General features: G+C 43.7%; 1 protein-coding gene across 2 annotated transcripts in view; it reads left to right on the top strand.

Moving 5' to 3' along the window:
- The first annotated feature begins 18,262 nt into the window (after window positions 1–18,262).
- FBXO11 (F-box protein 11) overlaps window positions 18,263–22,855 on the top strand; it is a 112,796-nt gene continuing 108,203 nt past the window's right edge. For both annotated transcript variants that reach the window (XM_027555202.1, XM_027555201.1), the window contains exon 1: window positions 18,263–19,278. In XM_027555202.1, coding sequence (XP_027411003.1) covers window positions 19,053–19,278 — 226 coding nt within the window. In that variant the 5' untranslated portion in view covers window positions 18,263–19,052. The remainder of the gene's footprint in view (window positions 19,279–22,855) is intronic.

Genomic DNA, 22,855 nt, shown 5'->3' with positions numbered 1-22,855 from the left:
TTTATTATCAAAACCTAAACCAGGCAATGCAGAGCCTTTCAGTCAGCCTTCTTGAGAAACAGGACTGAGTAGTCTATGTTCTGACGGAGAAGGCGATGGCACCCCACTCCAGTACTCTTGCCTGGAAAATCCCATGGACAGAGGAGCCTGGTGGGCTGCAGTCCAAGGGGTCGCTGAGGGTCGGACACCACTGAGCGACTTCACTTTTACTTTTCACTTCCCTGCATTGGAGAAGGAAATGGCAACCCACTCCAGTGTTCTTGCCTGGAGAATCCCAGGGACGGGGAAGCCTGGTGGGCTGCCATCTATGGGGTCGCACAGAGTCGGACACGACTGAAATGACTTAGCAGCAGCAGTCTATGTTCTGAAACATTTAAAATTATATTTAATCTTATGTTTATAAATCTAAATGTGGAATCTAAATATAGTGGAATGTTAAAATATGTTTTAATTCTATGTATTAAGAAATACAAAATGTTTTGAGACTAAATACCAGAGGGTATAGTCATTAGGTGTTACTGTGTTTACCCAATAATTGGTTCCTTTCCTATAACAGATGAATCTGTTTCAGAATGGAAAAATAAATTAAACAGAAAACAAATTCCCTACATAAAGGTCCTATGAGCTCTTTGTAACCAGGAGTGAAGTATTACAGTACACTTACGGAGCACCTCGTATTTAGTTCAGGTGGCTTGCTTCACTCTGTAAATATCAATAACTAGCGTTTGTAAGTCTGAACTATCATAATGGTCACTTTCATGTACTAATCTCATCCTGATTCTGTAACTGGAAAAAATGACTAAAAATCATGAACACTATGTGACTAAATAGGAGAAATAAGTATTCTTTAACAGTTTGGGAATAGGAATAGTGTTTGAAGAGGGAGACAGGAAAAGAGGCGTACTGGACCTTCTTGGCAGTTTTGATTCTATCTTCAGTGGTTCCAAAAATCTAAGAGGGACAGCCTGCTACAAGAATCTTTACTATCTCTATCTTCCTAATTTCTAGCTCCTGTCTCAGTAGAGAACATTTTTGGTCTATATGTATTGTTCTATTTCTTAAGCCCTGGGTAAGAGGATGTCAGATGGTAAACAAAGGAATTGCCTCCTTCATTCACTGAGCTATTATGTGTCAGGCACCATGCTGGGTGTCTTGGAACCAAAGGTAACTAAGGTAACATTCCTGCTCTTCAGAAGCTTTCACGTGATGAGGGGAAAACAGTCCGGATTTGAGACCAGACAAGGAAACAAATCACTGGGTTACTGGTATTGATTATAGGTACATACCAAACACGATTATTTAAATCAGCCTGCAGTGTGTGTCTTGAGGGTAGGGGATAGGACATCAGTGGTGTACTGGAATTTAAAGTCTCAACCAGGACTCCCCTGATGGTCCAGTGGTTAAGAATCCGCCTGCCAATGCAGGGGACACAAGAGCTTGATTCCTCGTCTGGGAAGATTCCACACAACTGGGAGCAACTAAGGCCAGGCACCACAGCTACAGAGCCTGAGCTCTGCAACCGGAGAAGCCATAGCAATGAGAAGCCCACATTCCACAACTAGAGGAACCCCCACGGGCCACAACTAGAGAAGCCAGCACACAGCACCAAAGACTCAGCACAGCCAAAAATAAATCAACTAATTAGTTAAAATGAATAAATAAAGTCTCAACCCAAGAGAAAGAATTAGCCGGATGAAGTACAGCAAAGGAATATGGAAGAACCTTCTGGCAGAAGGCACAGAAATAAAACTGGCAGAAACTGGTGAGTCATTATTTGGGGGTTGGATCAAAAAGAGAAAGAAGAATCTCATAGATCGTCAGGTAGAAGCTGCAAAGGTCTAGGCACAGCAGTCAAAATCAAGTTTCAGTCAGATTTCTTTTCTGCCAACTTTGCTTTGGATAATGCCCCCTTCCCTTGTTAATGGGTCCCTTTGTCCTGACCCAAGTCATGGCTTCTAATCTGGCTCCAATAACTAACCTCACTCTTCTGGGTTTGGTATTTTGGCAGGTCACCACCTTTTTTAGCTTCCTCCTGCTTTGCATCCCTGACATTCATTCCTATTAAACCCTTTCATTCTGTGCATTTTGCTGCTTATTTGGCAAGTGTTCCAGATTCCTAACACCCAGTTAAATTAAACTTAGTTTTATATGTATTGATTTTCCATTGCTAGAAAGAATACACTTACCCCAAATAAGAGCTCTCTTAGTTTTTGCTTTTGTAATGATTTTTAAAGAAATGGACAAGCACCAGGGGCTAAGGACCAAGAAGTCAATAATAATGATAATAGCTACAAGCGTGGGCTTTTGTTGGTTGCCTGCTCAGTGTCTCAGCTCTGTCTTTTTTCCTCCACAGTACCTTGATCTTCATCTGAGGACTCCACCCCTCCCCATGGAGCCCATGTGCCTTCAGAGAAGCTGACCCACTCCCTGGTTTAGTTCAGGCCAACCATCACATTCCATCATCCCATGCACAGCTTTCAGATTTAAACAAGTGAATATCACGATACTTGCTGGACTGATGGAAATCACTCTCTCTAGATGTGGATGAGGAACATGTGCTTTACAGGACTGTTGGCAGCCATATTGTGATCATGAGAGTTGCTGGCTTTAGGATAAAGCAGTAGTTGCAGAAGACAGAGAAAGACGGATGGAAAAAATCTGAACCCTTAGTGATATGGCTGAACCTGTAGTGACTGAAGACCTAGAGAAACGGTCCTTAATGACAAACCCCAAAGCCAGCCTTACCTCTCAACTTCCAATTTCATGAATCAGTACATTCCTTTATTGTTTAAGGCAGTTTGAGTTGTGTTTTTTGCTATTTGCAACATACAATATTCTATGCTGTACAGCTACTATTTGTTGAAGGTCTACTATGTGCCAGGAATTATAATGAGGGGCTCCATAAAGACTAATTCTCACAACCATATATTTTTTTAATTGCGGTAAAATATACATAACATAAAATGTTCCACTTTAATAATTGTTAACTGTACAATTCAGTGACACAGTGTTGTGCAACCATCTCCACTCTCTACTTCTAATCACAACCATAGTTTGAGGTGGGCATTAATATCCTCATTTTACCAAAAAGGAAACTGATCCTCAGAGAGGTGCATCACCCAAAGCTGACCACAAGTCAGTGGTATAGTCAGGATTTAAGCCCAAGTCTGCCAATTGCAAAGCTCATATTTTTTTTTCTACTTTATTACAGTGCCAAAATAAATAATCAAGCAAGAAAACACAAAACTTTGGTCAAATTACCAGCACAGGGTCCACAATACAGAGAGGAGCAGATCCAGCAAACAGAAAACAAGATAAGGAACAAAATGTGATCAGAATCCAAGTCATCAAAGGTAGGATACTAGAGGCTGCAGTCACGGGGAATAGGGGAAAACATTTAGGTTCAAGAAGTAGGGTTTGAAAGGTGGCTTATCAGATAAAGAATATCTGGTCTATTTGTTTACCAGACCCTCATTTTTTAGGTGCGCAAAATGGCACCCCACTCCAGTACTCTTGCCTGGAAAATCCCATGGGTGGAGGAGCCTGGTAGGCTGCAGTCCATGGGGTCGATAAGAGTCGGACACAACTGAACAAATTCACTTTCACTTTTCACTTTCCTGCATTGGAGGAGGAAATGGCAACCCACTCCAGTGTTCTTGCCTGGAGAATCCCAGGGATGGGGGAGCCTGGTGGGCTGCCGTCTATGGGGTTGGACAGAGTCGGACACGACTGAAGTGACTTAGCAGCAACCCTTGTCCTGCCTACTTCCCAAAAGGATTTTGACCTGAAGACGAGTAAGACATGCTCAGTCACTCAGTCATGTCCAACTCTTTGTGACCTTTTGGACTGTAGCCTGCCAGGCTCCTCTGTCTGTAGGATTTTTCAGGCAAGAACACTGCAGTGGGTTGCCATTTCCTCCTCCATGGGATCTTCCCAATCCAGGGATCAAACCCGCGTCTCATGTATCTCCTGCGTTGCAGGCAGATTCTATACCGCTGAGCCATCGAACTATGCTTTAAAACAAAAATACCCCAAATTTTATATTAAGCATTCATTAAAATAAGTCACAGAATAAAATTGATCTGTATCACAAAGGAGACATTGCCTGTGGTGAGGCCTGGCCCTTTAAATGAGGTCTGAAATGACAGAAGAGCCCTATTACCTTCTTGTTAGAACAAGATAGATTGCAAGTAGTGTTCCCAACCCCCCACCCCAAAATTACAAGCTTCTATGCTATAAAAACTATCTACCTTTGATGAGTACCTCTTAATTGTTTACTTTTTAACCAAGGGTTTTAAACTAGGACTATTAGAATTCTAAAAGGTGTTTTTATCTGTTGATCTGTTTGTTTTCAAAAGTCTGATTCCTTTCATTTATGATCCTAGGTAAGTAGTAACTTGGACGGTTTTACTTATACCAAAAAATCAGTTCCCTAATTTTGCTTCTGTGTTAATTTCTAGTTCCAAGGCTGTCTTGAAATGGGGGAGGGGAAGTTATGAGAATGGACTGGTTAAGACTCCCTGAGGTTTGCATACCCCTAAACTTGACTCATTTGAAAAGACCCTGATGCTGGGAAGGATTGAAGGCTAGAGGAGAAGGGGACAACAGAGGATGAGATGGTTGGATGGCATCACCGACTCAATGGACATGAGTGTGAGTAAACTCCAGGAGTTGGTGATGGACAGGGAAGCCTGGTGTGCTGCAGTCCATGGGGTTGCAAAGAGTCGGACACGACTGAGCGACTGAACTGAACTTGACCTTCACACCAAGGCCCCTTCTCCAGCTGTGAGTAAACAAAAACACTAACATTTTCTCAACAATTGTATTATAAATAAATCTGAATGCCGATCTTAATGATTCACTGCACACTTGACTTGAACCGATAGTGGCAGGAACCCCCCAGAGCTAACATCACTTGACATAGTTGACACGTGCATGAGGCTTATCACTCTTCTCCCTCTGGAGCAGCATTTGGAGAGTGAATGTCCATCATACGAATGGACATTCTTTTTGGCAATATAGTTATTTTGTAAAATAAAACAGAAAACTGAATTTTTTCTCCTTTAGAAAAACAGTTTGCTTTGTATTTTTTTTTTTCTAGTGCACTTTATTTCTTTAGAGCAAGCTGGATTCATAGTAAAATTGAGCAGGAAGTATAGATATTTCTCATTACCCCTATCTTCACACATATATCTCCGCTCCCCACCCCCCGAATTAGAGTGGTACATTTGTCACAAGTGATGAACCTACATTGACACATCTGCTGCTGCTGCTGCTAAGTCACGTCAGTTGTGTCCGACTCTGTGCGACCCCATAGACGGCAGCCCACCAGGCTCCGCCGTCCCTGGGATTCTCCAGGCAAGAACACTGGAGTGGGTTGCCATTTCCTTCTCCAATGCAGGAAAGTGAAAAGTGAAAGGGAAGTCGCTCAGTTGTGTCCGACTCTAGCGACCCCATGGACTGCAGCCCACCAGGCTCCTCTATCCATGGGATTTTCCAGGCAAGAGTACTGGAGTGGGGTGCCATTGCCTTCTCCGCATTGACACATCATTATCACCCAAAGTCCACAGTTTACATTAGGGTTCACTCTTGGTGTTGTACATCCTATGGGTTCAGACAAATGTATAACATGAATCCATATACATACTGAGTAGTTTCACTGCCCTAAAAATCACCTGTGCTCTGCCTATTCATCCCCTCCTCCTCCCTAATTCCTGGCAACCACTAATCTTCTTACCATCTCCACAGTTGTAACTTTTCCAGAAATGCCATAACGTTGGAATCATACAAGTGTGTAGCCTTTTCATATTGGCTTCTTTCACTTAGTAAGGTACATTTAAGGTGCCAACCATGGTCCGTCTAGTCAAGGCTATGGTTTTTCCAGTAGTCACATATGGATGTGAGTGCTGGACCATAAAGAAACCTGAGCACAGAAGAACTGATGCTTTTGAACTGTGGTGTTGGAGAAGACTCTTAAGAGTCCCTCGGGCTGCAAGGAGATCCAACCAGTCCATCCTAAAGGAAATCAGTCCTGAATATTCATTGGAAGGACTAATGCTGAAGCTGAAACTCCAATACTTTGGCCATCTGATGTGAAGAACTGACTCATCTGACAGAAATGCTGGGAAAGATTGAAGGCAGGAGGAGAGGGGACGACAGAAGATGAGATGGTTGGATGTCATCACCAACTCAATGGACATGAGTGTGAGTAAACTCCCGGAGTTGGTAATGGACAGGGAAGCCTGGTGTGCTGCAGTCCATGGGGTCACAAAGAGTCGGACACAACTGAGCGAGTGAACTGAACTGAACTGAAGGTTCCTCTATGTTTTTTCACAACTTAATAGCTCATTTCTTTTCAGTGTGGACTAATATTCCACTGGGCTTCCCAGGTGGCACAGTGGTGAAGAATTCACCTACCAATGCAGGAGACACAGGAGATGTGGGTTCAATCCCTGGGTCAGGAAGATCACCTGGAGAAGGAAATGGCAACCCACTCCAGTATTCTTGTCTGAAAAATTCCATGGACAGAAGAGCCTGGTGGGCTACAGTCCATGGGGTCACAAAGAGTCAGGCACAACTGAGAACACACCCACACACATTACCTGGATATACCACAGTTTATTTATGCACTCATCTACTCAAAGATATCTTGATTGTTTCCAAGTGTTATCAATTATGAGTGAAGCTGCTATAAACATCTGTGTGCAGGTTTTTGTGTGGAGGTAAGTTTTCAGTTCCCTTGGGTAGATGCCAAAGAGTGTGATTGCTGGATCACACTCTTATATAGTAAGAATATTGTTAGTTTTGTAAGAAATTGCCAAAGTGAAAGTGTTAGTCACTTACTTGGGTTGACTCTTGTGACTCCATGGACGATAGCCCACCAGGCTCCTCTGTCCGTGAAATTCTCCAGGCAGGAATACTGGAGGTTGCCATTCCCTTCTCCAGGGTATCTTCCTGACCCAGGGATCAAACCTGGGTCCCCTGCATTGCAGGCAGATTCTTCACCGTCCGAGCCACCTTCGAAGATCAACTGCCATACAGTCTTTCAAGGAAGCTGTACCCATTTGCATTCCCATCAGCAATGAATAAGAGCTCCTGTTGCTCCACATCCTCCCCAGCATTTGGTGCTGAGAGAGTTCTGCATTTTGGTCATTCTCATAGGTGTGTGCTGGGTTTCCTTATTTTTTCAGTTTTTACCCTTGTCCACCTCTCCACCCCCACCATTCCTTACAATTGCTAATCTTTTCAAAAAGAGCCATGGAATTTGAGAGTTGAGCAGTAGGTGGCACAAGCTAAGCAACATCAGACACATGATAGAGGGAAAGACTGCGAAAGGACTGGCTCAAGTCACATGGGAGCCCTGGGAAGAGGAGTAATCTGGCACTCCTTCAAGCCAATATTCTTTACATAGCTGAGGACAGAGAAAAATTCATTTTCTATTAATATAAAATGTATAGCTCTTTATGGTTAAAATAAAGAATTTATTACATGCACCGAATATAACAATATTTCCACTTATTTGGAATTATCTTCATTTTACATTTTTTGTACCACTTATAACTTGAACAGCAGCATAGAGTTAAATTACAGCCACAAAAATCTTGCTCAAAATATAGTTACAAGTTTTATATATATATATATATAGTTTGTATGTCACAAAAACAGTTCTAAATTTTCTGAAGTTCTTATTCTTTCTTCATTTTTCCTTTGGGAATTTCTGAGCCCGACAACCACAACCTCCTGTAAGACATGTCCATGGCTTTATTTATTTATTTAATATTTATTTATTTGGCTGCAGCAAGTAAGTTGCAGCAAGCAGGATCTTCAGTTGTGGTATGTGAACTAATAGTTGTGGCATTCAGGATCTAGTTCCCTGACCAGGGATTGAACCTGAGCCCTCCGCATTGGGAGTACAGAGTCTTAGCCCCTAGACCAGGAAAGTCCCTCCATGGTTTTAAAATGTAGAAAATAATCATCTGTCCCCATAAACTGTATTAGAAACTTGGGGTAGAATTCCGAACTCAAACCCTCCCCCCACTTCTTCTTCTGGCTGGCTTACCTGAGAGAGTATGCACACTTATACTATGTCCCAATGAGAACCCCAGAACGATTTCATTAGTAAGCAGGAAGTGTCCAACTTAAAGCTTGAGTCAAGGTTGGGTGGAGGCCAAGAGATCTAAGTGAGGCCTCTTGCTTTTCCAATCCCAAATCTAAGTTCTGTGACTTCCTCAAGTGTGCCAGAAGAGAGAAGATAAGAGTGAGGGTAAGAAAAAGACTCAAGTTCTTAGGTATTAATAGCCGAGCTGAAGGAAGTCCACATATTTGACCAGGTGCCAGGATGACATTGGACTGTCAGACCCATGAACTTGGGAATCAAGTGGGGAAAGGAGGAGGATCAGGTCTCCTGAGGATAGAAGTCTTCCTTCACTCCTCCACTCCCACCCTACCTCTTGATTTGCTTACTATATGGCTTCCCTGCTGCTAACTCGCTTCAGTTGTGTCGGATTCTGTGTCCAAAGACAGCTGTCCCCAAAGACAGCAGCCTACCAGGCTCCGCTGTCCCTGGGATTCTCCAGGCAAGAACACTGGAGTGGGTTGCCATTTCCTTCTCCAATGGCTTCCCTAGTAGCTCAGAATCTGCCTAGGTTCAGAAGTCCTGGGTTTGATCCCTGGGTCAGGAAGATCCCCTGGAAAAGAGAATGGCAATCCACTCCAGTATTCTTACCTGGAGGATTCCATGGACAGAGGAGCCTGGTGGGCTACAGTCCATGGGGTCACAAAGAGTAGGATGTGACTGAGTGACTAACACACTGGAGAGAATATATGTAAAACAGCCTGCTGCTCCTGTGGTAGGAAATGAAAAAGCAGGCATTAAGAGTTATACAGAAGGAAAGCCTCTTTCAACATCACCTTCCCTTCCTCTAGGAAGTGTCCCTAGTCTCTGAACAGACTAGTCACTTCTTCCATATAGAACATCTAATAGGAGGGTAGATTGAGACAGAAGCTTAGATGGAAGATTCCTCCTTCATGAGTTCTGGCAAAAATGCAAGGGGAGACACTGACCAACATCCCGCATACCCAACTATTCTCTATTTAACAACAGGCCTTAATAATCAAACCTCTGTTCAGTCAGGATTGTCCAACTAGGAGAGACCAGCAGCTCCCTCAGTTATTACCACTTCTCCTCACTGTAACTTCCTGGGGCCAATGAAATGCACAGTTAAATTAGTCCTCCTAAAATGAGTTAAAACAGGTCATTAATCAATTTAACTTCAAGACTGTTGTGCACCGTAGACTAAATATTCACTCCCTAGTTTATTTCTCATCTGAAACTATGACTAACAATATTGCCCAAAACTGGTCAACAGAGATTACTCTTACAAGTCCAAATAAAACAACAAATGGTTGAAAATGGAATAATGTGAAGCCCTCCCCATTATTAAATTACTACAGAAATTCAAGTCCAAAATGAATTACTCTTCCTATAGTAAGTTAAATTCAGAAGACCATAAAGTTTGACTACTCTTCTCGCTGGTTTCCAGATCTTTTCAGTCTCTGTCAGAAGATTCTCCCTCAAATGCCTTGGGATTTGGGTTCCTTCAGCAGCCACTGCGCCCTGAGCCTTCTTCCATTACGTGGGTGTAGGACCTTCAGTAACATCAAAACTGAAATAATCCACCTGAAACTGTTGTACCCCATTAATGTAAAAGCAAATGTGACCCCGGCAGTAACAATATCTTGCAAACAAAATGATATTCCTAGAACCCAGTATACAGATCCTTGTTGCTGTTGCCTATCAGAGACTGCAGCAGACTAAGGATTATCTGGGAGAAGGGGAATAATGTAAAAGGGAACGACAACAACAAATGGAGAACATCATTTTGGGTTTTGCCATGCCAAGATGCCTATTAGAACACGCCAGTTTTCCAACTACCATTTGTGAATTTAAACTCAGCTGGGATACATTTCCCATCAGGAGGTTACCTGTGACAGAGGACCTAACTGCTTTTACTAAGGTCAGAGTTGACTTTCTACATAATGTCTTTCTCCTGCTTCCAAAAAGGTACCCGCATCTCTTCCATCCAGCTGACCACCTCTGAAGCTTCAGGGGAAATTCTGGTTGGCCTAAGAGTAATCCTCTCATGCTTGCCAGAGATTAACTCAAGAGTGGGCACAGGGCCCAACTGGGTACAGATCCATGAGGAGGTTTACAGTGGCGGTATTTTCAACGTCTACTAGATCACACCCAAATCTTCCTTATGTATCTTGAGATCCTTCCCATGTTCTGAACACTTCTATTTCCATTTCCCCTGGAGTCTGGTATTTCTGGCCTGGAAGCCCACTGTTAAATTGAGCCTGGTCTTAGTTGAGTGACATAGCTTCCCTTTCCGTGGTGAATGCAGCATGACACATTTAATAATAGACAACCCTATAATCCATGCTTATAGCCTTGTAGCAGATCTTCTCTGGCTATTTGTCCATCTGCAGTAGGATCCCAAATGATTTTAAGCTTTATGACACAGCTACTACCACTACACCCTGCTCTAGAACTCCTTAGGTCTATTAACCTTGCTTCCAAGATCTTCTCTCCTGAAATGTATCTTAGCTGGATCACTCAACAAATTCCTGAATCTGAAGCTTCTGTGGATGCTTGTAGAGGCCATAATCTCAGGATCATAGAGGCTTTCATGTATCTTCTGACACATGCTCCTGTAAAACCCTCTTCCTTTATGTTTCAAATCCTCTAGTCCTTGAGTAACTTGTACCACTTCATGTATTACTTACTGCTATTTCTGTTTCCACCTATGTTCCATTTCTTTCCATAATTCCTACTCCTTTCAGGGAGGCCTAAGTGAATTTTTAAATTTTAACATACTAAGTGAAAGTGAAAGTCGCTCATTTGTGTCCAACTCTCTGCAACCCTATGGACTATAGAGTCTATGGAATTGTCTAGGCCAGAATACTGGAGTGGGTAGCCTTTCCCTTCTCCAGGGGAATCCTCCCAACCCAGGGATCGAACCCAGGTCTCCCACATTGCAAGCAGATTCTTAACCAGCTGGGCCCCAAGGGAAGCCCAACATACCAATTAAATGAGTCCAATTTTTCAGTAACACAGATAAAACTCCAGCTGCAGTCTTTTTTTCTTCCCTTCCCACCTGCCTTCCTTCCTTTTTCTAGGTCCATGCATTTGTTTCCTGACATATTCCATAAACTGCCTGTTCAGACACTCCCATAGTGAAAAAATATTCTGCATCTGCCACAAGATCCTCAGTCCAAACACTGCTTGAGTGGAAACAGCCTGCATAGGTCTTCTGCCGTCAGTTTCAACCCATGCCTGACCTCTACTGATTGTTGCTCTGCCTCCTTCCTTTTGGTGTTGTCTTGTTCTTTTAAAATATTTTCCTAATACCATTTTCTAGTCATATTTCCTTACAACAAGAGCCATACCTGCTGCTGCTGCTGCTAAGTCGCATCAGTCGTGTCCGACTCTGTGTGACCCCATAGACGGAAGCCCACCAGGCTCCTCTGTCCCTGGGATTCTCCAGGCAAGAACACTGGAGTGGGTTGCCATTTCCTTCTCCAATGCATGAAAGTGAAGGTGAAGTCGCTCAGTCGTGTCCAACTCTTCACAACCCCATGGACTGTAGCCTACCAGGCTCCTCCCTCCATGGGATTTCCCAGGCAAGAGTACTGGAGTTGGGTGCCATTGCCTTCTCCAAGCCATACCTGCTTCCCTATATATAATGTCTGTGTAATCTTGAAACCCATCAAGGAGTGCATGAAATAACATCAGTATCAACAGCAGTGACAATAATGGCTAATAGTTTATTGAGCTCCTACTGCATACTACGCACTCTTCTCAGCATTTTATAATTGTCACAACAATCCCATGAAATGAGGATTATTATCACCCCAATATTACTGACATAGAAACGGAAGCATAGAGAGGTTAAATAACTTGGCCAACGTCAGAGAGCCAGTAGGTAGCAGGGCTCTCTCACCGTCTTTGATTCACATCTGCCCACAGTTCAGTCACCCACCAGTCCTTCCATAATATAACACCCTTATATTGTTTGGCCTAGTCTTTTCTCAATACTTCAAAATTGGGTTCTCCTTTTAAAAGCAAAAAAAATAAAAAGATTTACAGTGGTCTATCACAGCCCATCCTAAATCTTGAACATAATTTCTTTTGATAGGGCTATAGGAGCATTTCATAAAAAGATGAGCTCGATAAAGGACAGAAGTTGTATGGACCTAACAGAAGCAGAAGATATTAAGAAGAGGTGGCAAGAATACACAGAAGAACTGTACAAAAAAGATCTTCACGACCCAGATAATCACAGTGGTGTGATCACTGACCTAGAGCCAGACATCCTGGAATGTGAAGTCAAGTGGGCCTTAGAAAGCATCACTACGAACAAAGCTAGTGGAGGTGATGGAATTCCAGTTGAGCTATTCCAAATCCTGAAAGATGATGCTATGAAAGTGCTGCACTCAGTATGCCAGCAAATTTGGAAAACTCAGCAGTGGCCACAGGACTGGAAAAGGTCCGTTTTCATTCCAATCCCAAAGAAAGGCAATGCCAGAGAATGCTCAAACTACCGCACAATTGCACTCATCTCACACGCTAGTTAAGTAATGCTCAAAATTCTCCAAGCCAGGCTTCAGCAATATGTGAACCGTGAACTTCCTGATGTTCAAGCTGGTTTTAGAAAAGGCAGAGGAACCAGAGATCAAATTGCCAACATCCGCTGGATCATCGAAAAAGCAAGAGAGTTCCAGAAAAACATCTATTTCTGCTTTCTTGACTATGCCAAAGCCTTTGACTGTGTGGATCACAATAAACTGTGGAAAATTCTTCAAGAGATGGGAATACCAGAACACCTGATCTGCCTCTTGAGAAATTTGTATGCGGGTCAGGAAGCAACAGTTAGAACTGGACATGGAACAACAGACTGGTTCCAAATAGGAAAAGGAGTTTGTCAAGGCTGTATATTGTCACCCTGTTTATTTAACTTCTATGCAGAGTACATCATGAGAAACGCTGGACTGGAAGAAACACAAGCTGGAATCAAGATTGCCGGGAGAAATATCAATAACCTCAGATATGCAGATGACACCACCCTTATGGCAGAAAGTGAAGAGGAACTCAAAAGCCTCTTGATGAAAGTGAAAGTGAAGAGTGAAAAAATTGGCTTAAAGCTCAACATTCAGAAAATGAAGATCATGGCATCTGGTCCCACCACTTCATGGGAAATAGATGGGGAAACAGTGGAAACAGTGTCAGACTTTATTTTTCTGGGCTCCAAAATCACTACAGATGGTGACTGCAGCCATGAAATTAAAAGACGCTTACTCCTTGGAAGGAAAGTTATGACCAACCTAGATAGCATATTCAAAAGCAGAGACGTTACTTTGCCAACAAAGTTTCGTCTAGTCAAGGCTATGGTTTTTCCAGTGGTCATGTATGGATGTGAGAGTTGGACTGTGAAGAAGGCTGAGCACCGAAGAATTGACGCTTTTGAACTGTGGTGTTGGAGAAGACTCTTGAGAGTCCCTTGGACTCTTGCAAGGAGATCCAACCAGTCCATTCTGAAGGAGATCAGCCCTGGGTGTTCTTTGGAAGGAATGATGCTAAAGCTGAAACTCCAGTACTTTGGCCACCTCATGTGAAGAGTTGACTCATTGGAAAAGACTGATGCTGGGAGGGATTGGGGGCAGGAGGAGAAGGGGACGACAGAGGATGAGATGGCTGGATGGTATCACTGACTCGATGGACGTGAGTCTGAGTGAACTCTGGGAGTTGGTGATGGTCAGGGAGGCCTGGCGTGCTGCGATTCATGGGGTCGCAAAGAGTCGGACACAACTGAGCGACTGATATGATCTGATCTGATCTGATGTCTCTATTATTCCACAGGGAAAGGTATTAAAGTTAGATTCTATAATTTTTTTTACAGATAACCTCTGTTATGAGGATCATTTGATTGCATGCTTACCAGGTTTTCCCACATATACACTGAATTTAAATTCTTAGTTCCAAGTTAATTTTCACTTACTAATTGATAAAATATTATCTGAGCATGTACTAAAGAATGAATTTTTGCAGCTTAGTGAGGTAAGTCATTCATACTTTAACAAGGATATTTTAAACAGAGCTGGTTATTCCTTCAGGAAAACCATATTCAGATCAAACTAATTTCCTAAATGACATAAAAGGAATGAGTAGCTTTCAGGTGTCTTATGTAACTGACTTGAGTACTGACGGCTTAGGACTAGATGATGGAATGACAGGGAAAGAGGAAGCTAAATCTTTGAAATGGTAAAAATTATCATTTAAAAATCACAGTAAATATCACCTGCCAGGTATTAAAATGATTAAAGGGCTTAGTTTTTCCACACTCCTATTGTGATAAGTTTTATAAACAAATAATTTTAAGTACACAAACCTGTTAAGCACCAGTAATTAGTTGAGAAAAACAAACACAAATATTCTTGAAGAGCGAGCAAACCCTGAGGGAACTCAGTCCTCTGAAATTATGCTAAGTGTATATTGAAATCATTTGGAAGACTGCTACCCACCCCCTCAAATAAAAATCTCCTTTATGTTTTTCTGCTGTTTTCTCTCACACATACCTCCTATGGCGGCTGCTGCTGCTGCTAAGTCACCTCAGTTGTGTCCGACTCTGTGCGACCCCGTAGACGGCAGCCCACTAGGCTCCCATCCCTGGGATTCTCCAGGCAAAAACGCTGGAGTGGGTTGCCATTTCCTTCTCCAATGCACGAAAGTGAAAAGTGAAAGGGAAGTCGCTCAGTCGTGTCCGACCCTCAGCGACCCCATGGACTTCGGCCTTCCAGGCTCCTCCACCCATGGGATTTTCCAGGCAAGAGTACTGGAGTGGGGTGCCATTGCCTTCTCCTCCTATGGCAGCTAACTGACGATTATCTGCTAACACAGGTGGACCTGGCGATGCCTAAAACCATTTGGAATATTTTGGGTTTCACTGGAGAATTAAAAGTCTATAATATCTGTGAACGGAAAGGGCACTGGACTGTCAGGCATTAACTTTGCCACTAAGTAGTTATGGGATTTGCTTCTGTCACCTCATTTCTTTGAATTTTAGTTTCCTTATATAGCAAATACAAAAATGAGAATTAAATGATCTCCAAGGCCTGTTTTAACTTAAAATGGCTTTAAACACTTTTTCACAAAGAAGTCTCTAACGTTTAATGCTTTTGTAAGATAAACTAAAAATACGTAGGAACCAGTGATATGATAGGATAATATTTTTTAACATCTCCCAGTAGATATTCCATTATTGTTAATGGAAAGCTCTCCTGTGTCCCATCCGCCATCATGGCTCCAAAAAAGGGAGCACAGTAGAAGTCATCACAAAAAATGAAGATAATGTGGTACATAAGGAAAGCTCTTGTCACACAAGAAGAATAAAAATAATCTCTTTTAAAAACTTTTTTATTAAAATACATATTTTACAATGTTGTGTTAGAAAAATCCATCTCTTATAGCCCTAAGAGATCATGGAAAGAAGAAAGGGGGAATGAATGAGGTAATCAGACTCAGTGTGCTTACTTCCTGTCCCTTCTCAGTGTGGAAACTAGAGTTGGAAGTATATAGTTGAAATATTCACAGAGATACGGGGAAATCCAAGAAAAATGGGGATAATTGTTTGCTTCTCTGGGCATGCCTGTGAGAGGCTGAGTCCTCTAAGATCTCTGCTTTCAGCTTAATGGCATGTTCCACATGACATAGGGAGAAAAATGCAACATCGGTGAAGGAGGTGGCTCAGTAGATGAGCTTGAAGCAAAGTTCCTGGTTCATCAAGACCTACTTGGGATATTCTGGGAAACCAGAAGTTCCAACATGTTTCAGTGAGAAGATGGAATGGCATCGTGGGAATCAGTGGACCTGAGGAGCCCTGGGGTCAGGACAGAGGTTGCAGTGTATAAGGCAAATGGTTCACTGTGGAAGCAGCACAACTTCTCGAAAGGACAGAAGGAGCAGTTTTATCACTGAGGCTAGCAGTTCTGCTTTCGGACTATACCAGACACTCCACAAGTAAAGGACCACACAAGGACTGGCACTTGTGGCTCAGGGCTTTTCCCTGATGCCCCGCTGACCTTCCCATCCCACAGGCTTCTACCAGCCCACTAGTTACTGTGTGAATGAGAAAAAGGCACTATCAAGGCATTTTACTTCCACCTATCAGAAAATTATCACAATATACTGGTTTTGTTAAAATGAGGCATCTTACTGCCACATGCCGGAGAACTATCATTCCAAGTTTATTACAACTTGGAAATCTAGCATATCAAAGATGTGACATTCCGTCTATGTACAGTTTACACAGAATCCCTCAACTCCCATGTATATCTTGGATGACAGGGAAGTGGGGAAATCTGTAAGACTCAGCACTTACCTATAAAAGAAAAGGGATAATGTGGGGACTCAAGAAGGATAAGCTACAGAGAATAAGCTATGTTTTCTCTGTACATCTGAATTAACTAAATCAACTACCATAAAAAAATACAAACTATGCCCCATATTTTGCAATTTATTTTTTGCTATCTCCCATAGCACCTTACATAGCAATACATACACAGAAGGAACCAATAAATGCATGCTGGAAACAAAGTAAATTTTTAGAAAAAATAAAGAGTTATGCTCCACTTATAATATGTACAAAGGCATGTAATTTTCCTTTTTTCCTGCTACATTTATTTGAACCAAATCTAAAATTGTACCCATTTGTACCTTGCTAACCACCATAAACATTTGCAGTTCTTCATTGTAAGCCTCCCTCCTCGATTTTTTTCTTGAGAAGGAAGCTTAGATCTAAGTTTCTCCATTGTCAGGACCAAAGAGAGCTCATCCCAAAATTAGAGAATATTTTAAAATTAAAAACAGTATTATGTAATCCAAAGTAAATTCTTATTTAAAGGGAGGGAACCCTGAAAGCTAGAAACGTAAAGTATTTTGCCCAGAGGCATACATCAAGTCAGAGACTCAAACACCGGACACCACAGTGGTTCTCACTGTTTCTCTCTCCCCTCCTAAAACACACACTTCCCCGCTCTTACCCCTACTTCTCTTATTGTACTTTGTAACCACTTAGTCATCCACCTCAAACCTAAGACAGAGCACCTGGTCAAACTGAAATGAGAAAGAAATCACCTGAAGATCGAAAATCAGAGAATCAGGTAAACTGCCAGTTTTACCATTTCCACAAGGTGATAAACAAAAGAGAGAGAAAGAATCGAGAAAAGATACGTTTTCAGTCATCACAACAGCAGCGAGGGAATAAAAACACGTTTTCCCTGGAGAGAGATTACCTCGAGGGGACCAGATACAGACACAAAAGATAATTCCCCTTGGGGCTTTTCTTTTCCTCTGAGTTTGTGAGATCTAAAAAAATAAAAATTAAAAAATTAAAACGTGTATCACAAAACAATCACCACCTCAACACATTTACTTCTCTTTTCTCACCTATTATTTCTCCAAACGTTATAGATACTGCGTCTTCAGTAAGTAAACTGACCAAAGGTCTATTCCCTATTGATCACAATCTTTTCAAGATTTAGATGACTCCTTTTAGACTACAAGTAGGAACCGACTTCTAACTTCGGTTCCCGAGCTCAAAGCTCGGTAAAGTGGATCTTCAAGGTTTAGCAAATACCCTCAGCTGAACTACAGGGTACAGAATCTCTAGCGCTCCCTACAGCTCAGAGTTTGAACCTACCTACCACAAAAAAAACCCCAGTTATCAAAGATTGGCTACCTCGCTCTACTTTTCTTTTCCGCTTAAAAAATCGGATGGGGAGGGGGGCGGGGAGAGGTTGAAACGGCGAACCGAAGGCTTAATCACTTCTCCCCATTACATCAGCAGCCCCCGCCCTTTCCTCCGAGCACCTCCTCTCCTAGAACCGTCGCTACGCACTAGCGCTCTCTTCATCCACCCCCCGCTCTATTATATGCCCTGATACCTCCCCATTATCACCCGCCCCACCACACTCCCCCTCTCCTCCTTCCCCCACCTCCTTAGCGGGGGAGGGAGGAAACCCGAGAGAGGAAACAGGGCGTTGAAGGAAGGGACTTGGCGATAAGAGCACAGGTCCCATTGGCCCGAAGGTTGTATGAGCGCCTCCCATTGGCTCCTTGGCAGGAATCCCCGCCCCTCTTCTTCCCCGCCCATTTGCCCCTCCCCCCGCCGCTCCACGGCCCTCCCCCGCGCCCCCGGCCAGCCCCGCGGCGGGGAGGGACCGACTGGGCGAGTGGTGGCTCCGGCGGTGTCAATGGCTCCTCCTGCCACGGAGCAGCAGCAGAAGCAGCGGCGACGGGGCTGAGGAGGAGGAGGAGGAAAGGCTCCTTTAAGGAGGAGGAACGACGACGCCTCTTTTTCCCCCTATCTCCTCCCTTCACACTCATTTCCCCTTCGCCGAGGAGAGAAGGGGGGGAGGAGAGAGAAGAGGCCGAAGAAAGAGAGAAAAAATTCCTCTCAGAAATCTCTTTCAGGGGGTGTGGGGGGGAGGAAGAGGAAAAAAAAAAGAGCCGGGCGCCCCCTGCTCCCTCCCTCCCTTCTCTCCCTCTCTTCTCCTCCTTCTCCCTTCCTCACCCGCCCGCCCACTCCCCCCGCCGCCGGAGACGCCGCTCGGGAGTCGGCGGGACCAGGGTCTGTGTCCTCAGCCGCCGACGCCGCGCTTCGCCTCTGGATCCCCAGGCGGGCGGACGCCCTTTCTTTCTTTCTCTCGCTCTGCCCGTCTTTCTGTCTCCGTCCCTCGCGGCCGCCCCGCCCGGCGGCCTCGGCCTTCCCCGTGCGTCAGGCCCGCCCGCCTGGCCTCGCTCGGTCTCTGTCTCCGCGGGCCTTTCTCTTGACTCGGGGTCCCGCTCGCCCCTCCGCCCTTACCATCTCCCCTTCCCCTCGCCCCCTTTCCTTCCTCCCCCCCTCTCCCCACCCCCTTCTCCCGCCCCGGAGCTCGCGGTGCGTGTGCGTGTGTGTGTGTGTCCCTCCGCCAACGCCGCCACCTCAGCCCGGCAAATGAACTCCGTCCGAGCCGCCAACCGGAGACCCAGGCGAGTGTCGCGGCCGCGCCCGGTGCAGCAACAGCAGCAGCAGCCTCCGCAGCAGCCGCCGCCGCAGCCGCCCCAGCAGCAGCCGCCGCAGCAGCAGCCTCCGCCGCCGCCGCAGCAGCAGCAACAGCCTCCGCCGCCGCCACCGCCGCCTCCGCCGCTGCCCCAGGAGCGGAACAACGCCGGCGAGCGGGGTAAGGCCGCGCTCTTTCCCCGCCGCCCGCCGGCTCGGGCGCCCGGCCGGCGGGACCCGCGGGGAGGGAGGCCGGGCGGGCGGGGGCGGCTTGTGCGACTGGGGGGTGGGAGAAGGGAGGCAGAGCGGAGGCGGGTCCCCCGGTGCCGCAGTGTCAGCTCAGCCCGGGCCCCGGCCGGCAGGAAAAGCCGCGGCTTCCCGACTCGCCTGGGCTCTTAGCTCAGGCCGCGCTTTGTTTGGTTTCGGGGGCTCGGCACCCTCTTCCCCCGACGCATCCCTCTGGTTTTTGAGCTTGCTTACGGACCCCGCAGCAGTCTGTTGGTGGGTGGGGGGAAGGCGAAGGGTGGGATCTCTCCTATTTCGGCTGCCTTCCACGGTTTGGTCTCCTGTTTCTAATGGAAGATTGGGGGGGACAACTGGGAGTGATCGGGTGGTTAGGGATGGCTGGGGAACTTATTTTTCCCCCTTTTCTCTGTTAGCCTCCCCCTTCCTGTGGAGGAGGGGAGAGGGGGAGTTGGAGTGGTCGGTGGTGTTGGCCGGGGAACTTGTTTCCCCCGCCCCCCCCTCCCCCCCCCAGTCACGGGGTAGGGGGAGCGGCGACTCTTCTCCCAACCTCGTAATGTTTGCTGCGCAGTTTGGCTTTAGTTACAGAACCCCTGGGAAGGACCCGTTAAATTAAGACCTTTAAATAAATAAATATAGAATCCATCGGCCATTTCCAGCCCCCTCCCTCGCGTGCGGTGCAGTTACCCTTCCGCTGTATCGACTCCCCTCTCGCTTGTTCTCCCCTAGCATACCCCCACGCCACCATGGTGCCCCTCCGTCTCCCAGTGGGATTTGAACGCCCCTTCCTTAGAACTGGCCTCTTGTGGGAGAGAGTGCGTGTGTTTGTGCCTGTGTATGTTGTGTCCAGGGCCTAGTGAAATGTGTCATTTGGACCCAACTGTGCAGCTCTGTCTGGTAACCACCATTGTCTAAGGGCTGAGGCTCCCGGGGGTTGGATTCTTGCTTTAGCAAAAATAATGTTCAGTTCTACTTAGATGATGTTATTTGGGTAGGTTTCGGAGATGCGGTGTTGCACCTTGATCTCCAAATGTAACTATTCTGTTTATTAATTAGCTGCTCTCACTGGGGGTGGAGGTCAGTACCATATTTATGTGTACGGTTGTTGTTTTAAGAAGGAGGGGAATTGTTAGGAGACATTTTGCGTGTTTTCGTTGGTGGATTAAGGTTAATTTTACGTGCGTTGGTTGTCACACCTTCTTTGGCTGAGGGAATTAAGATTAAATGCCTTTTAAAAATTATACAGTCTTTCCTTAAAAATTGTTTCTTTGTTGTACGTGATCAAAATACCGAACAAATCAAAGAGGGAGATGATAATTGAAAAATAGTTTAAACGGTTTTCACTGGTTACTGTTACAGATAGTCCTTGTGAAAGCAGTTTACTATACGTTGCTTGAAAGAATGTGATCTTTCAAGCCAGTTAGAGGTCTTGTGCTACATTACTGGTAAATGTGTTTTAATGCTTCTTTGATACATTTACAGGGGTTTTTTTTGTTAATTAAAAGTACAGTTTCATCATTTCCTTTTGTATTTGCATATCAAGGTTCTCCTGTGTTTCATTCAAATAATAGTCAAGTCTCAGAATTGACACTATATGTAATAGAGTTGACTAATTTTTTTTTTTTAAAGCAATGACATTGGGTTGAAATCCTAGGGTAATAAGGATTCTATTGCTAGAAGTAAGCTTTTTCAAGATATACTGATTTGTTACAGTGAATCAGTACATTAACAGTGAATCAGACTCTTTCAGCCAAACTCAGTCTGTGTATTTTTAAATGTTAATTCTGAATTTTTTCATTTGTGTGTATTTTCAACTTAGTTGAGGTACTTACATTTGATCACTTTCCTTCATTTGTTTAAAATTATTAGCTACTAAAGTCTATTTCCTTTTGAAGTAAAAGTTACTTGGTCACATGCCAGAGTGTCATTTTTCTTTTCATTGATATCCATAAACTGACTAAGATGTTCGTGAATCAGAATTTCAGTATGTGCCCAACCAAATGGTAAATCAAATTCACTGTAGAATTGTTGTTGCTTTGCTGCTGCTAGTAGAAACTGTTCCATGTTGGCACAGAGAGGAAAAGAACTGCTGATTAGCCTTCAGGGAAAATGCTATGGGTCTTTTTGGAGGGCAAATAAATGGCCTTAAGATGAATTAAAAGACTAAAATTAGAAAAAGTTTGCTAGTGTTATGTAAAAAATAGTAATTCTTTGAAAACTGGCGTTTTTTTTAATTTTAAATGTACAGTTTTCATAATGATCAGAAGTTAGCCAAGAAGAATACTCTTTTAACAATTTTACGAAGTATGCAAAGTGTCACTATTTCTGGTTTGAATAGGAAAGGTTTGGTTGTTGTTGGTTTGAAAATATACTGGGTTTCATAATTTTGACAAGGTAATTAAGGAACTACAGCTAAGCTTATGCATAGGCCCGTTTTAGTTTTTACTAACTCTTAATGGATATGTAACCCTTGCATTAGAATCTTGGATAGAGTTACATAATAGTGGATCAGAGAGCTTTCAGAGTAGGGAACTGAAGTGAGACTCACTGTTTTAAGACAAGTTAACTCAATCTGTATATAAAATCATTTATTTCATGTAAAGGGTGGACTTTAGGCTTCTGAGTGGTAGTAAGTTATAGGAAAGTATTTTCAAGCAAAAATTCTGTCGGAACTGGTTTTTAGTTGCTTCTGTGCCCACAGGTTAGTCTTAAAAATTTCCTTGATACCTCCTTTTAAAATGTATATATGTTTGAGTGTTGTAATGGCCAGTGAAACAAACCATATGGAGTGAAATCTTATGCGGACTTTTTAAAGGCAGGAGATTTGCTTACACCCCAAATGGGAGATAATCAGCCTGGGTGTTCCATGGAATGCTGTCTTCTCGCATGGTATCTGAAGCGGTCTGCTGTCTAAAGATGGAATACAAATCATTAGCATTTTTAGGCTTTTATTTTAAATCTTGGGTTTAGGATTTCACATACTACTTTTAGCTAGTAGAAAATAATTTGTGTTCCACATAGGAATACTTTGATAATATATTCCAGCTTCAGTGAAACTGAAAGTATGTGGGGTTGGATTTTATATATTTGTTTTCTTTTAAAATCCCGAATGAGTTTTTGCGACTTGTTCTGCTGAATTTATCATGAAATCTATTTGGCAGTCTTGTTTTAGAAATATGTCTGAGGAACGCTTACACATCTGCAGAAGTGCTACGTATTCTGAGCATTTTTAGGATTTAGTTGAAATTGATTACTTTGATTAGGTATTAAATGCACATGATTTAAAATTCAAAAGTCTTTTTCCTACAACTGCCTTCAGCTCCCAAATTTTCCTGCCTGGAATCAACCTATTGATTACTATGTCTGTTACTAGTTTCTCATTATGTTTTAATAAAAGATGAAGTTTGACTTATGAAAATCTTGATATGAAAGTTTTGGAAAATAAGTGTAATTGCCTAGTTATTGGCAAATTCATAAAGTTGAAATGTTGAAATTTTAACTGGGTTATTATATAT

Source organism: Bos indicus x Bos taurus, chromosome 11, assembly GCF_003369695.1.
Source record: "Bos indicus x Bos taurus breed Angus x Brahman F1 hybrid chromosome 11, Bos_hybrid_MaternalHap_v2.0, whole genome shotgun sequence".
In the NCBI taxonomy this organism is placed as follows: domain Eukaryota; kingdom Metazoa; phylum Chordata; class Mammalia; order Artiodactyla; family Bovidae; genus Bos; species Bos indicus x Bos taurus.
This window is presented reverse-complemented; position numbering and strand designations above follow the sequence as displayed.